The sequence below is a fragment of the Chiloscyllium plagiosum genome, chromosome 14, assembly GCF_004010195.1.
Source record: "Chiloscyllium plagiosum isolate BGI_BamShark_2017 chromosome 14, ASM401019v2, whole genome shotgun sequence".
In the NCBI taxonomy this organism is placed as follows: Eukaryota; Metazoa; Chordata; class Chondrichthyes; order Orectolobiformes; family Hemiscylliidae; genus Chiloscyllium; species Chiloscyllium plagiosum.
The window spans coordinates 26710386-26723667 of record NC_057723.1 but is presented as its reverse complement, the minus strand read 5'-3'; the positions used below and the strand labels follow the sequence as shown (position 1 = coordinate 26723667).

The 13282-nt window shown below is 41.3% G+C and overlaps 1 protein-coding gene across 6 annotated transcripts in view; it reads right to left on the bottom strand.

Annotated features, from left to right (window-relative positions):
- The window catches only part of LOC122556574 (long-chain-fatty-acid--CoA ligase 6-like), a 189921-nt gene that overhangs the window by 59782 nt on the left and 116857 nt on the right, over positions 1-13282 (bottom strand). For 5 of the 6 annotated variants that reach the window (XM_043703392.1, XM_043703394.1, XM_043703395.1 and 2 more), the window contains 2 exons: positions 3656-3733; positions 20-154 (listed from right to left, as the gene is read on the bottom strand). In XM_043703392.1, the coding sequence (XP_043559327.1) occupies positions 20-154; positions 3656-3733 (213 nt within the window). Of the gene's footprint in view, positions 1-19; positions 155-3655; positions 3734-3779; positions 3858-13282 lie in introns of all 6 variants that reach the window. The other variant, XM_043703393.1, reaches the window with a different exon arrangement.

The following is a 13282-nucleotide window of genomic DNA, read 5'->3' as shown; positions in this document are numbered from 1 at the left end:
ATAATTACAGAGAGCTTACCTTATCATACATTCGATTTAGCAGTCTTGGAACAACAGGAAAAATAGTTGGATGAAGGGCCTTCATATCATCAGACAGCAGTCTAATATCACCTTGGAAAAAACCTATCCGGCCTCCGTGACATATCACGACAGACTGGAAGAAAATGAAATCATATTTATTTAAAATGATGTAATATATTTTTATACCAATTGTTCAAAGAATTTCAAGTTAGCCGTGAGCAAATAGAATATTTGTAAGATGACCAAGAGGCTGTGGGATGCATTGGGTTAAGAATGATTATTGTATCATAAGATTTAGATTAGTAATGGAGAAGAGCAAGGAATAGTCCAAAGTTGAACTTCTAAATCTGAAGAGGTTAATTTCAGTGGGATGAGTGGGATCTGGCTAGGATAAAATTAAAGCAAAGATTTACAGGAAAATCTGCAAGGGAACAATGGCTCATCTTTAAAGAAGAAGATGTTAGTGATGAAGTGTGTAATTAATGTCAGTGCAGATTCGATGGGCCAACGTGCCTTTTCTGCAGCATGAATCCATGTTTCAAGGAGGCAAGGCACATTCCAACAAGCAGGAGGAAGGTACAGCAATCAATGCCAGAGTTCTTTGACTGACTAGGAGTTTGCTGCTTAGGTGTGTGGTGGAAGCACAGATGAACAATAATTTCAGAAGGAAATTTTGATGGACACTTGTTGGAAATGGATGTGCCAAACTATAGAGATAAGCAGTGAAACACTGGATTACAGAGTTGTTACAGGTTTATTTTTTCATGGAATGTTGATGTCACTAACAAGGCCAGCATTTAATTTGAATTGTTTTGATTTATTAGTCATGAGTACAGAGTTACAGTGAAAAGTGTTGTCTTAGATGCTTTACAGGCAGATTGTACTGTACAAGCATGTCAGGGCAACTGAACAGAGCGCAGGATAGTGTTACAGCTGTCAAGAAGGTGCAGATAGAAAACAACATTAAGATTTAAGAGTTCCATTCAGAAGTCTAATAATTGGTCAGAGAAAAGTGGGTCTGTGTGGGTTGCTCTTTGGAGAGTCGGTATGGACAGGTTAGGCCGAATGGCCTATTTCCACACTGTAGGGAATCTAATCTAACAGCGTTATCTGAATCTGTTCATAAGTGTATTCAAACATTGATATCTTCTGCCCAACAGAACAAGGTGGAAGAGATGATCTGGGAGTAGGACGGGTCTTTGATTATGTTGATTGCTTTTTTGATGCAGCAGGAAGTATAGATGAAGTCAATGAATGGAAGGCTGGTTTGCGTGATGGACTGGGCTGCGTTCACAACTCTGCTGTTTCTTGTGGTCTTGGGGTCAGCAGTTGCCATACCGTGCTATGATGCATCCAGAGAGAAGGCTTTCTATGGTGATTCTACAAATATTCATAAGAGTCTTTATGGACATACTGAATTTTTTTAGCTTCCTGAGGAAAAGAAAAGAGGTGATGTTGTGCCTTCTTGATTGTAGTGCATCAATGTGGGTGTGATCTTCACCCCCAGGAATGTTATGCTCTCGACCATCTCCACCCTCAGCATCATTAATGTAAATAGAGATGTGCCCTCCACTCTGCGTCAATTTGTTGTCCATTCCTTACTGCCTGTCAACAGAGTAGCTTGCTAAGCGTTTACAGAGAACGCTTCAGAATTAACCTCATTGATTAGGTTAGATTACTTACAGTGTGGAAACAGGCCCTTCGGCCCAACAAGTCCACACCGGCCCTCTGAAGAGCAACCCACCCAGACCCATTCCCCTACATTTATCCCTTCACCTAACACTACGGGCAATTTAGCATGGCCAATTCACCTAACCTGTACATTTGTGGATTGTGAGAGGAAACTGGAGCACCCGGAGGAAATCCATGCAGACACAGGGAGAATGTGCAAACTCTACACAGACAATTGCCTGAGGCGGGAATTGAACCCTGGTCTCTGGCGCTGTGAGGCAGCAGTGCTAACCACTGTGCCATTGTGCCACCCATTGCTTTGGGTTGGGAGCATATGTAAGTCAGACCAAATAAGGACAGCAGCTTTTCTTCACAAAAGAACATTAGCAAACAGAATGGATTTTTATGCCAATTGATGATTATTTCATGGCACCATTACTGTGACTATTTTCATTTTCTAGATTTATCAATTAAAGAATTTAAATTCCATTCCCCAGAACTCAGCCTCTGGATTACTCATCCAGTGACATGAACACAATGTTATCTCCTCCTCAAAAGTTGATAGGCTAAATGATCTTCCTTCTCCACCATTATAACTTCTTATGGCTACAGGGTATGAAAGAAATCCCAAAAAAACTCACATCAAATATGCATTTCATGCATGTTAAAACAGAATCACCAAATTCTTCTGCTGAGGTTGCGTGTGTGTATTTTCATATGTGCATGTCAGAGTTATACAGCACGGAAACAGACCTTTTGGTCCAATTTGCCCATGCTGACCAGATATCCTAAATTAATCCAGTCCCATTTGCCAGCATTTGTCTGAAATCCCTCTAAACCCTTCCTATTCATGTACCCATCCAAATGCCTTTTAAAATGTTGTAACTGTACCAGCCACCACCACTTCCTCTAGCAGCATATTCCATACACAAAACACCCTCGTGTTAAAAAGTTGCCCCCTTTTCAAATTGTTCCCATCTCAGCTTAAAACTATGCCCTCTAATTGTGGACTCCCCTACCCTGGGAAAAAGATCTTGGCCATTCACCTTATTCATGCCCCTCATGATTTATAAGGAGCCTCCAGCCTCCCACACTTCAGGGAAAACAGCCCCAGCCTATTCAACCTCTCACTATAGCGCAAACCCTCCAACTCTGGCAACAAAATGGCAGTCAATTTTAATAATAATGTTCTGTATTTGCATTTTTCCTACCCTTTTAAACCCTTCAAACTCTCTGCCTTTTCCAAAGATGGGCCTGTGATATCAGTTTTAGCCACTGACTGAGCTGATGCAACAACTTCACACCATTGATCAATTAACTTACCAGAAATGCCTCCTCCCACTCTACCAGATACAAACCAAAGGCTTATCTGGGAGCTAATGACATTTCTTCTAGATGTTTTATGAAGAATGATTCTCCTTTTGAATTTCCCTCTACAGCTGTGGAAAGCAAACTAGAGCGTGGGGCATGGGAATAGTTTAGGAACATTTGGATACTGTTACTGGAAAATTAAAACATCCGATATTCTGGACAGGTAATTACAAAAATGGAGTGAAAAACCATCTTCATTCAAAACTGTTGTGTGAGCGCATTAAATTTCACTCAGCATCAAGCCACACAATTTTGAAATGACTTTGAACTTAATACTCAACTATGTACAACAACATTGATCAAGAACACTGCATCACAGGATCTCAAGCAATGTTTTTAAATTGCACTCAGTGAGATGGAAATCAAAGAAATTTAAAAGCATTAAAACTGTCAGCAAATATATTATCAGTGGCCACAATGTGATATGGTTATAATCATTAAATTCAGAAATGTTCTGTTAATGGAAATCTATACTGATCTTTAATAGTGCTTTATTGAAAGCATAAAGACAGGGAGAACAGCAAATAAGTGCACACATTTTAGATGTGAAGTAAAGTGGCAGATGTTTCTTTGCTGCCTGTACCATTCTTACCTGTACCATTCTTTCAAACATGTGTGCTAATGGCAAGTAGGAAATATGTACATCAGCAGATGTAGGCAACCATTGGCTCTGTAAAACATAATAGGTGGCATAAGATGGTGAGGTAGACTCTTACCTGGATAACTCTCTCAAACATGTGAGCCAGAGGCAAGAAGGAAATAAGGACATCATCCTGTCTTGGAAAGATCACTTTCTGCAGAGGGTATGAAGGAATATGAGACAGAGAGGAGAATATACTAACAGAGAGAGACAAAGAGAAAGTTATAACAGAAGAGAAAATGGTGTGAAACAGACATGAATTAAAGAGGCTTGTTATCTCACAGGTATGTGGAGAACACATAAAAAGGTAGTTATGCTGTCATTTCAACAGATTCATCACAACAAACTCTACAGCTGCAAATTGGACAATTCAGCTCAGATAAAAAAAAAGGTCAACATGAAAAAATTACTGCTGTTTCTTTACACAGATTATGCCTAATCTGCTGAATGACTCCAACATTCTGTTTTTAACATTAGATTCAAGTATGTTTGACACTGCAGCTTTTGTAAAAAAAAAAATACTTTTAAAATTTAAATTGTTGTCTATTTTTTATGCCCAACTTCTTCATAACATGTGTTGTTATTTAGATTCCTGGCCAACAAGCTGTTGTCAAGCATCTGTTCATGTTCTTCGCAACTTATTGAGGTAAAACTGACTTGTCAATCTATTTTGCCTTAATGTTGCAAAGTTTTTTCTGTGGTCAAATTCACGACCCACCACAAAGTGAATTGCATGAAGAACTATGTCAATTCATATATAGTGCAATTTCCATTAACAGTTTTAATTTTCTTGACTCTTTAATTTCTGCGGCCACCTGTAATATTGTATTTTCAAACGGAATTCTGTCTAAGCTGTGAATTTGTAGTGAATTGACAGCACAACACAGTTAAATATTGGGAACACTTTGTGACATTGTTCCTTTAAGAGTAAACAGTGCAACATTATATTAAAGAAATAGTATGTGCAAAATTAGTGCACGTTATGAGCATCATTATATCAGCATCAGCTTTTTAAAAAAATATTCAATTACTACATTGACGAGAGAAAACAATTTCAAAATAATATTTGAAAAACACATTTTTATTTTATTTGCCTTCTTTCTCATTAGGTTGTACCTGTACCATATTTAATTTCTTTCAGTGAAATAAACAACAAGTAACCTATTCCCAAGCTCTGCCAAAGCCTACTGGTCAGCCAGTGACTAGAATTTGCGTAAGAGAACTTTACCTCTGTTCTTGGATTATTTGTTATTTTTTAAAAAAATCATGTTTTGTACATCTCATGTTCGCATTGTAACAAATTGCAGCTGGGAACAGTTATAGATAAAGCAATGTGTCTCAAAACTGATGACTGACAGGAGCACAAATTACCTACAGCATGTTCCAGCACCACTCTAATCTAGATTCAGGTTGTACCAATCATCAAGTCTCAGATCACCTATGCTGAATTCACTGGGACATTATTAACCATAGACAAAGCACAGTTTCTCCTTCTCTTGATGTGGAGAAAAGTGTCTGATGTCTGCTTAATTCCTCCATCAGATCCTTTTCAACTGTGGAAAAAGTGAGAAGGTTACAGCCCATACCTCATCATTCTATGTGGCAATACATACTGCTGGATTCAGAACAATTCTACTTGGAGTGCATGTAGCTAAAGTATGCTTTTAAAATTGCTAAATTCTGGTAATAAATTAAATGCAAAATGAGTAATACATTCTATTTTCTGCATCCACTTTCTCCAAAACTCTGAGCTAAATTGTGAGATAAACTGCTTCAGTTCTCCTCAGGTACAAAAGCATTATCAAATATTCACACTTTAAATGGCAAACTTTCAGCAGAGTGAGAGTGTAAGAGCAGAACTTTTAAAACTTCACACCCTTAATGTGACCCCGGAGTCAAAATTGGAGTGTTACCAAGGAGGGATGTGATTTAGGGGATTAAGTTGCAGGGGTAGAAATATTTTAAAAAACTAAATCAGATGTATACCATTTTGCATTTTGTTGCTCTCAGCTATTACAGCTCACAGTTCATGATATTAGGCCACACCTAATATCCCAGTCTCCACTTTACTGTCATCACTGCTATTTTAGGAGTTCACAACTCCAATTACTAGTTGATAGTGAGCTACAGTTTGGGGATCCCTGCATCAGATACTGCTTAATTTGCACCACCACATCACTCATTGACCAACATGCTCTATCAACCAGGACTCACGTCACATTTCTAGGCTCCACCCTCAAACTCACACCTCTCAGCTTGCACACACTGCCAGCTATTTAACCATGGCAATCCCATAACTCATGCAGATTCCATCTTACACATTGACACTCGTCCCTCTCTTTTGCAGAACAAAAAGGCACACAAAGAGATAAGTGAGTCTACATGTCTTGGTTCCCATGGAAGGGAGGATACAATACTAGCCATTATTAGGATTGACATTGTTTGGGCCATAGCTAATGGACTGGCTAAAACTATTGAAAGTGACGGTATCCTCCTACTGAACCCTCCTATTCGCGTCCCACTTTCCCCTCATGACATTATCCTCTGATTTACAAATGGTGCTAACCATGCACCACTTACCCTCGATCCACCACCATCAACCCCTACCCAAACCTTGCCCCTACAAACGTACCATTGTGTCTTCCTGTTTCGAGATACCCAAGAGGTGAAATCTGACCAGGCAGTGGAGGAACAATAAAAAGCCAATAATGATGCAGGCACAATCTCATTTGATTTCCCATTTACAGCCATCAGTTCAGGAACTGACACTGTAATTTAGAGGAGAGTGTAGAGGTGGGATTTGCATGTGGCAAAACACTGCATGGAGTTGGTTTCAGGTCAGTATAAGGGACAGTGTGTTTTCACTGCAGAGGAATCACATGAGCATTTTCATGGGACATCCTTCAATCAAAACATCTGCAAAAGCAAACTGCTTATTACATTCAGCACCTACCTAGAAAGCAGAGAATCAACGTTAAAGGAGCATGGAGGCGACCAGCACCAACTTGATGCAAGACTTTGAAAAGACAATTCTTTCCAGCATAGAAATGGCAACCAATGTATTTGAACCAATGATATGGCATCTAAATGGCTAACGTCACAGCTTCCATTGCAGACTACAAGTAGCCATCTGAATGCTGCAGTGAAATTTTAAACTGCTACCATCATCACAGCATGCAAACTGACATGCAGTACAGGAATCTGTTCTGCACTGGATTACCAGGATTTGAGGGCCATCACAATGTGGATTCTGTAGTACCTACACTGAGTGTGAATCTCTGATCCTCTCTGCATGAAATGGTAGATAAGGGGACACTGGCACCCTGCTTTGCAGACAGAGACCTGGATATCCTGGTGGAAAACTGGTTCTGTGGAGGGCCATCTTCTTCTCCTGAGATTGGTAGAGAAGGCCACAATATCAGACCCTGCCAGCCTGCTCAGAGGTTGTCACTTAGTCAGTGTGGTCTCAAATGGTACAGAGAAACACCCAGCAGTGAATGACTTTCTCTGCTTCACCATGCTAAATGCCACCCTTTTCTCTCTGGTAACTCTGTCTACCATTGTACTGACCAGCTACCAAAGGTCATGATCTTACCACTGCATGCAACATCTCCCCTCACTCACTCTTAGTCACCTCCATATCCTAGACGACTAACCCTGCATAGCCTCAGAGTTGCATACTCACTCATTTGGGAAACCTCAACATCTCTCCCCACTTGCACCACCACTAACAGCTGTGCCACTGCTTTAAGCTCTCAATCCATCACTTTCTCTCATTCCAGGAGAAAAATAGTGCATAATAGGGCTGAAAGAGTCAAAGATGTGTGGTGGGGCTCCTGAACATTTGGTTCCTCTCCCTCTTTGAAGAAAAGGTCTTGGCACTCACTGGCATGGGCTGGGACCAGTACTATGGTGATGCCAAAACATGGTCCCAGTAGCCAAGAAGGAAGCATTGTCCATTACTGTACTACTCTCCCATAACTGCTTCCTTCCCACCCCCCCTTCAGTAAATATATCACCGCAAAGTATACCCATTGTTTATGGTGCACTTTCTCTCTGTCTCCTGCAAGCACATTTGGTATTAGTACATTCTTCATGATCAAGTAGACAGTCCACAAGACCTGCTCCACCTCTGAGAAAGAGGACACAGATGCCACAGAGGATTCACTGGCAAAGCTAGATTAGCGTCAGTAGCATCTGCTGGTCATCACATCACCGCTCCGTCTCTGCAGAAGAAACGTCCAGGTCAGCAGCAGTCCAAGGACTGTGGGCGACTAGTTATCTGCTCAGCCCCAGGTAGGAGCCAACCCATGCGGTCAGCAGTTCATGACCTCATCCAAATGCACATGCGGACACAGCAGCAGGCAGGTTTGTCAGGGACACTGGGCAAATGGACACAAAGTTCGTGGTCACCACCATAGAGTGCCAAATCTAGCACCTTTAAGTCTGTTGGGCTTGATCACAGATCCGCACTCCATCACTCTAGCTACTGGCAAGGAAACAGGGGGAACAAGGAGGGGACAGGGTGGTGACCGTCTGCAGCTAGCCAGAGGAAGAAACACAAACACACATCTCCAGAAGCATCTTCTGCATGTACTTCAGGAGGTGACCAGGGTTTCCATCTTTTCCCTGCAGTGCCAACCTCAGCTGGAGAGAGAGATCGAGCTGAAAAGGGTGCCTCCTGGCAGCCCACACTCAGCATTTCTGCATTCTCAAAAGCCCCTGGGGTTGCCAGGCACCTCCCTGGCACACCACTCCAAACCAAAACCCCTCCTCACTTGTCCCAATAGTGAGAGCCTCCCAAAAGTTCTTCTCGCAACTTGGGGGAGTGCAGCAGAATACCGTTTCAGTTTTGGCAATGGCATCCTGCAACTCGACATCACCTTCTCAGGGAATGACTCACCAATGCAAACGAGGCCGAGAAGATAAAATTTTCCTGGTACCACGTTGCTAAGAAGCAATGGTATACTACCCGCCTTGGCTTATTTCTGAATACCTGCCATGTTGAGCTAAAAATAAAGGAATTGTCATTCAATGTCAAGGGAGAATCTAGAATGACAAGGACAGCAGCTACATGGGAACACCACCACCTGCAAGTTCCCCTCCAAGCCACTCACCATCCAGACTTGGAAATATATTGTTGTTCCATCACTATCACTAGGTCAAGGTTCTGGAGTTCCCTCCCTAATGGCATTGTAGATCAACCCACAGCAGGTGGACTGCAGTGGTTCAAGAGGGCAGCTCACCACCACCTTCTCAAGGGCAACTAGGGATGGGCAATAAATGCTGGTCCAGCCTTCGATGCCCACATCCCACAAATGGTTTTTTTAAAAATGTACAGCGGATTGCAGGTACTTTGTGAATCGCTGGTCAGTACCATCAAGACAGAAGGGGTGGTAAATTGGGAAAACAGACAACTGGTGGGTCCAAAAACCAAAGTTGCTGGAAAAGCTCAGCAGGTCTAGCAGCATCTGTGAATAGAAATCAGAATGAATGTTCAATCTAGTAACCCTTCCTCAGAACCAGACCCAAAACATTAATTCTGATTCCTTTTCACAAACACTGCCAAACTTGCAGACTTTTCCAGCAACTTCCCTTGTTGTTTCTGATTTACAGCATCCGTAGTTATTTCAGATTTTACTTAACTGGTAGGTCCATACTGATCATAATTAATGCTATGGCAAATAACACCGCATATACTTTTGTTTTAAATAACATTAGTACAATTTTGGAAGCAATATCAGAAAAAATGAAATACATTTTTCTTTGAAATATTACTCATTGCTTATTATTCACAATCACACTTTACTTGGCATTGGTGCTGAAATGTTATCACTGTCAGGTAGGGCACAGTGTTGCTGTTCTAACAATAGATTTATACTGTTATTCACTGCTTCCTTGAACTGATGATTCTATCCGACACAAAATGTTACAATAATGGTCTTCTCTTATATCGATCACTGGAAAACAACTAACTGTGTATTAATAAGGTAGGGAAGTGATTCCAAAGACACTAATCTTACCCAAGTTCAAACATTTCTCTTCTGCTTTTGATTACATTGTGGTCCTCTGAATTATCTGGTCAGCTTGCTGTTTAGGGATCACTCTTTACTATCCATTTTACCCTCTTTCTTCAGGGTTTTTGGGCCCAGTATCACTCCTTGCTGAGAAGGCCATCAAGATGATTACTTTCTGGACTAAGCAAAGTTTTTTTTTAAAGAGTAAGACACTATGAACCTTGATTTAATGAGGATTGTAAGGGAGTGTACTGGCATACCTAAAAATGAAAATATCAACCTGATGAATCTATAATACGTGTATGCTAAATAGTGGAAGTAGCACACAGAAATAAATAATTTTGCAACCAATGGATCGTCAAAAGATTAAGTTGCCGTAGTCTTATCAGATCATAGGGCTGTTCTCTCATTAGAGGGAGGTGACTGGTGGTGGTTTAACTAGAGGGTCACCACGCCTCAGGTGAGGGGAGAGTTTGAGAAGGAGTGTTGTCGTGTTAACCTCAGTCGATGCAGGAACTGAACTTATGCTGTCGGCAGCACTCTGAATCACAAATCACAACTGAGCAACAACTAACATGAGATGGAGGCTCAAAATAATGGTGCAGTCCAGCTCGAGTATAAAAACAAGGTGGAAGAATCTGTAATGATTTAAATCAGAAGATCTAAACGGATGATTTATCATAGGTCTGCAGCACCAAAGATGCCAACCTTCTTCCAATTCATTTCATGTGATGTAACAAAATGGTTAAAAGGTGCTGGATACAACAAAGACTCTGACAACATCCCAGCAATAGTCTTGAAGATTTGTGCTACAGAATTAGGTATGCCATTGGACAGGCTGATCCACTGTAGCTACAACACTGGCAGGTGCCCAGTGTGGAAACTTGCCAAGAATTGCCTCGTCCACAAAAAGGAAAAATCCGTTCTTTCAACTGCCATCCCATCAGCCTCCTCTTGATCATCAGACAAGTGGAAGGTATCATTGACAAAACTGACAAGCAGCATTTACTCAGCCATGAATTGCTCACGGATGCTCAGTTTGGTTTCTGCAGGGGCATTTGGCTCTTTACCTCAATACAAGCTTGATTCAAAAAAATTATCAAATAAAAAAAGAATTATTGCATTTCAGAAGCAAGGTGAAAGTCACTGTCCTTGATATGAAGGCAGCATTTGACTGAATATGGTACCAATGACCCCAAGTCAATTATCTCAATTCCACAACATTGATGTAGGGATTCTTCATTTTTTTTTTGTTTAATTAACCTGTTGAGAGAGGTTATAAACAGCTCCTCTGGAGCAGGAGGGACTCGAACCTGGGCCACCTGGCTGTTAAGCTTTTCAGGGTAGTATCCGGTGAAGTGTTGGTGGTATGTCCTGCTTCTCTATTTACAGGTCTTGGTTTCTTAAGGTGGGTGATGTCGTTTCTGGTTCTATTTTTCAAGGGAAGGTAGATAGGATTTAAATCGATGTATATATTGATGCAGTTCTAGTTAGAATCCCATGCCTCTAAGAATTGTCGTGCATGTCTTTGTTTTGCCTGTCCTAGGATGTGTGTGTTGTACCAGTCAAAGTGGTATCCTTCTGTCTGTAAGTATGGAAATGAGTACCAGTGGGTCATGTCTTTTGGTGGCTAGTTGGTGTTAGTGTATCTTGGTGGCTAGTTTTCTGCTTGTTTGTCTGATGTAGTGTTTTTTTCAGTTCTTGCATGGTCTCTTGTAAATGACATTAAATTTGCTGATATATCTATTGGATCCTTTAGTTTCATTAGTAGCTGTTTAGGTGTGTTGGTAGGTTTGTGAGCTACCATGATGCCAAGGGGCCTGAGTAGTCTGGAAGTCATTTCTGATATGTCCTCGATGTCAGGTAATGTAGCTATAGTTTCTGTTTATGTTGTGTACGCTTGTTCGGGTTTGTTTCTGAGGAATAGGCAGATTGTGTTTATAGAGTATCTGTTTTTCTAGAAAACGTTGTATAGATATTTTTCTTCTGCTTTTTGTAGTTCTTGGGTGATGCAGTGTCCCAAACAGCGGACACAACGCAACCAAAAACTATAGCCACATTACCTTAAATCAAGCAAATCTAATGTCATGTACAAGATACCATGCAAGAGGACTTGTTGGGCTGAAGGGCCTGTTTCCACACTGTAGGGATTCTAATCTAATCTATAATCTAATCTAATATAAGCCACGATTCAGTGCAATCGCCACTTGCGCAACATCCGGTCAAATACTTTTTAGGGAGGCACGTTGGCACAGTGGTTAGCACTGCTGCCTCACAGCACCAGAAACCTGGGTTCAATTCCCACCTCAGGCAACTGTCTGTGTAGAGTTTGTACATTCTCCCCGTGTCTGCGTGGGTTTCCTCTGGGTGCTCCGGTTTCCTCCTACAGTCCAAAAATGTGCAGCTTAGGCGAATTGGCCATGCTAAATTGCCCGTAGTGTTAGGTGAAGGGGTAAATGTAGGAGAATGGGTCTGGGTGGGTTGCTCTTCGGAGGGTTGATGTGGACTTGTTGGGCCAAAAGGCCTGTTCCACACTAAGTAATCTGATCTAATCTAAACTGTAAAAAACATTTGTTACCAGAATACACGAACACCAACAAGCCACCAAAAGGCATGACCCACTATCACTAGTTTCCGTACATATAGACAGAGAAATTTACCACTTTGACTGGGACAACACACATATCCTAGGACAGGCAAAACAAAGACATGCATGAGAATTCTTAGAAGCATGGCATTTTAACCTGATCTCCATCAATAAACACATCGATTTGGATCCTATCTACCTTCCCTTTAAAAAAAAACAGGAAATGACAACACCCACCTTAAGAAACCAAGACTTATGAATAGAGAGGCCCAACATACCAGCGCTTCACTGGAGACTCTCATTGATAATGTTACCTAGTTTGGTGACAAAACATCTGAAAACTAATCTTCCAGCTCAGATCAACACACTTTGACCGAACTGGTTTAACTGACAAGATGAATTTCTGAAGAAATGATCAGTTGTATTACTGTAATAACTCCATGTATATGAGTTATCAACAATGTTCCTTCGAAGCTGTACAGTTTCCGTGGCAGGAGATATTAGAGGAAACATTGATAAGATATTTTCCACATTCTCCCATCTTATTCTCTGGTGCTTGGACACTATGGCACTATTCATACCCAATTGACCAAATATATTTATACATGTTCAGCAAGTTTGATGTAAGCTCAGACCAGGACAAATGGTGTTATGTTGCAAATTGCCTTCCTCCTTTAGCAAATTTACTGATCTATAGGTAAAAACAATGACTGCAGATGCTGGAAACCAGATTCTGGATTAGTGGTGCTGGAAGAGCACAGCAGTTCAGGCAGCATCCAAGGAGCTTCGAGATCGACGTTTTGGGCAAAAGCCCTTCATCAGGAATAAAGGCAGTGAGCCTGAAGCATGGAGAGATAAGCTAGAGGAGGGTGGGGATGGGGAGAAAGTAGCATAGAGTACAATGGGTGAGTGGGGGAGGGGATGAAGGTGATAGGTCAGGGAGGAGAGGGTGGAGTGGATAGGTGGAAAAGGAGA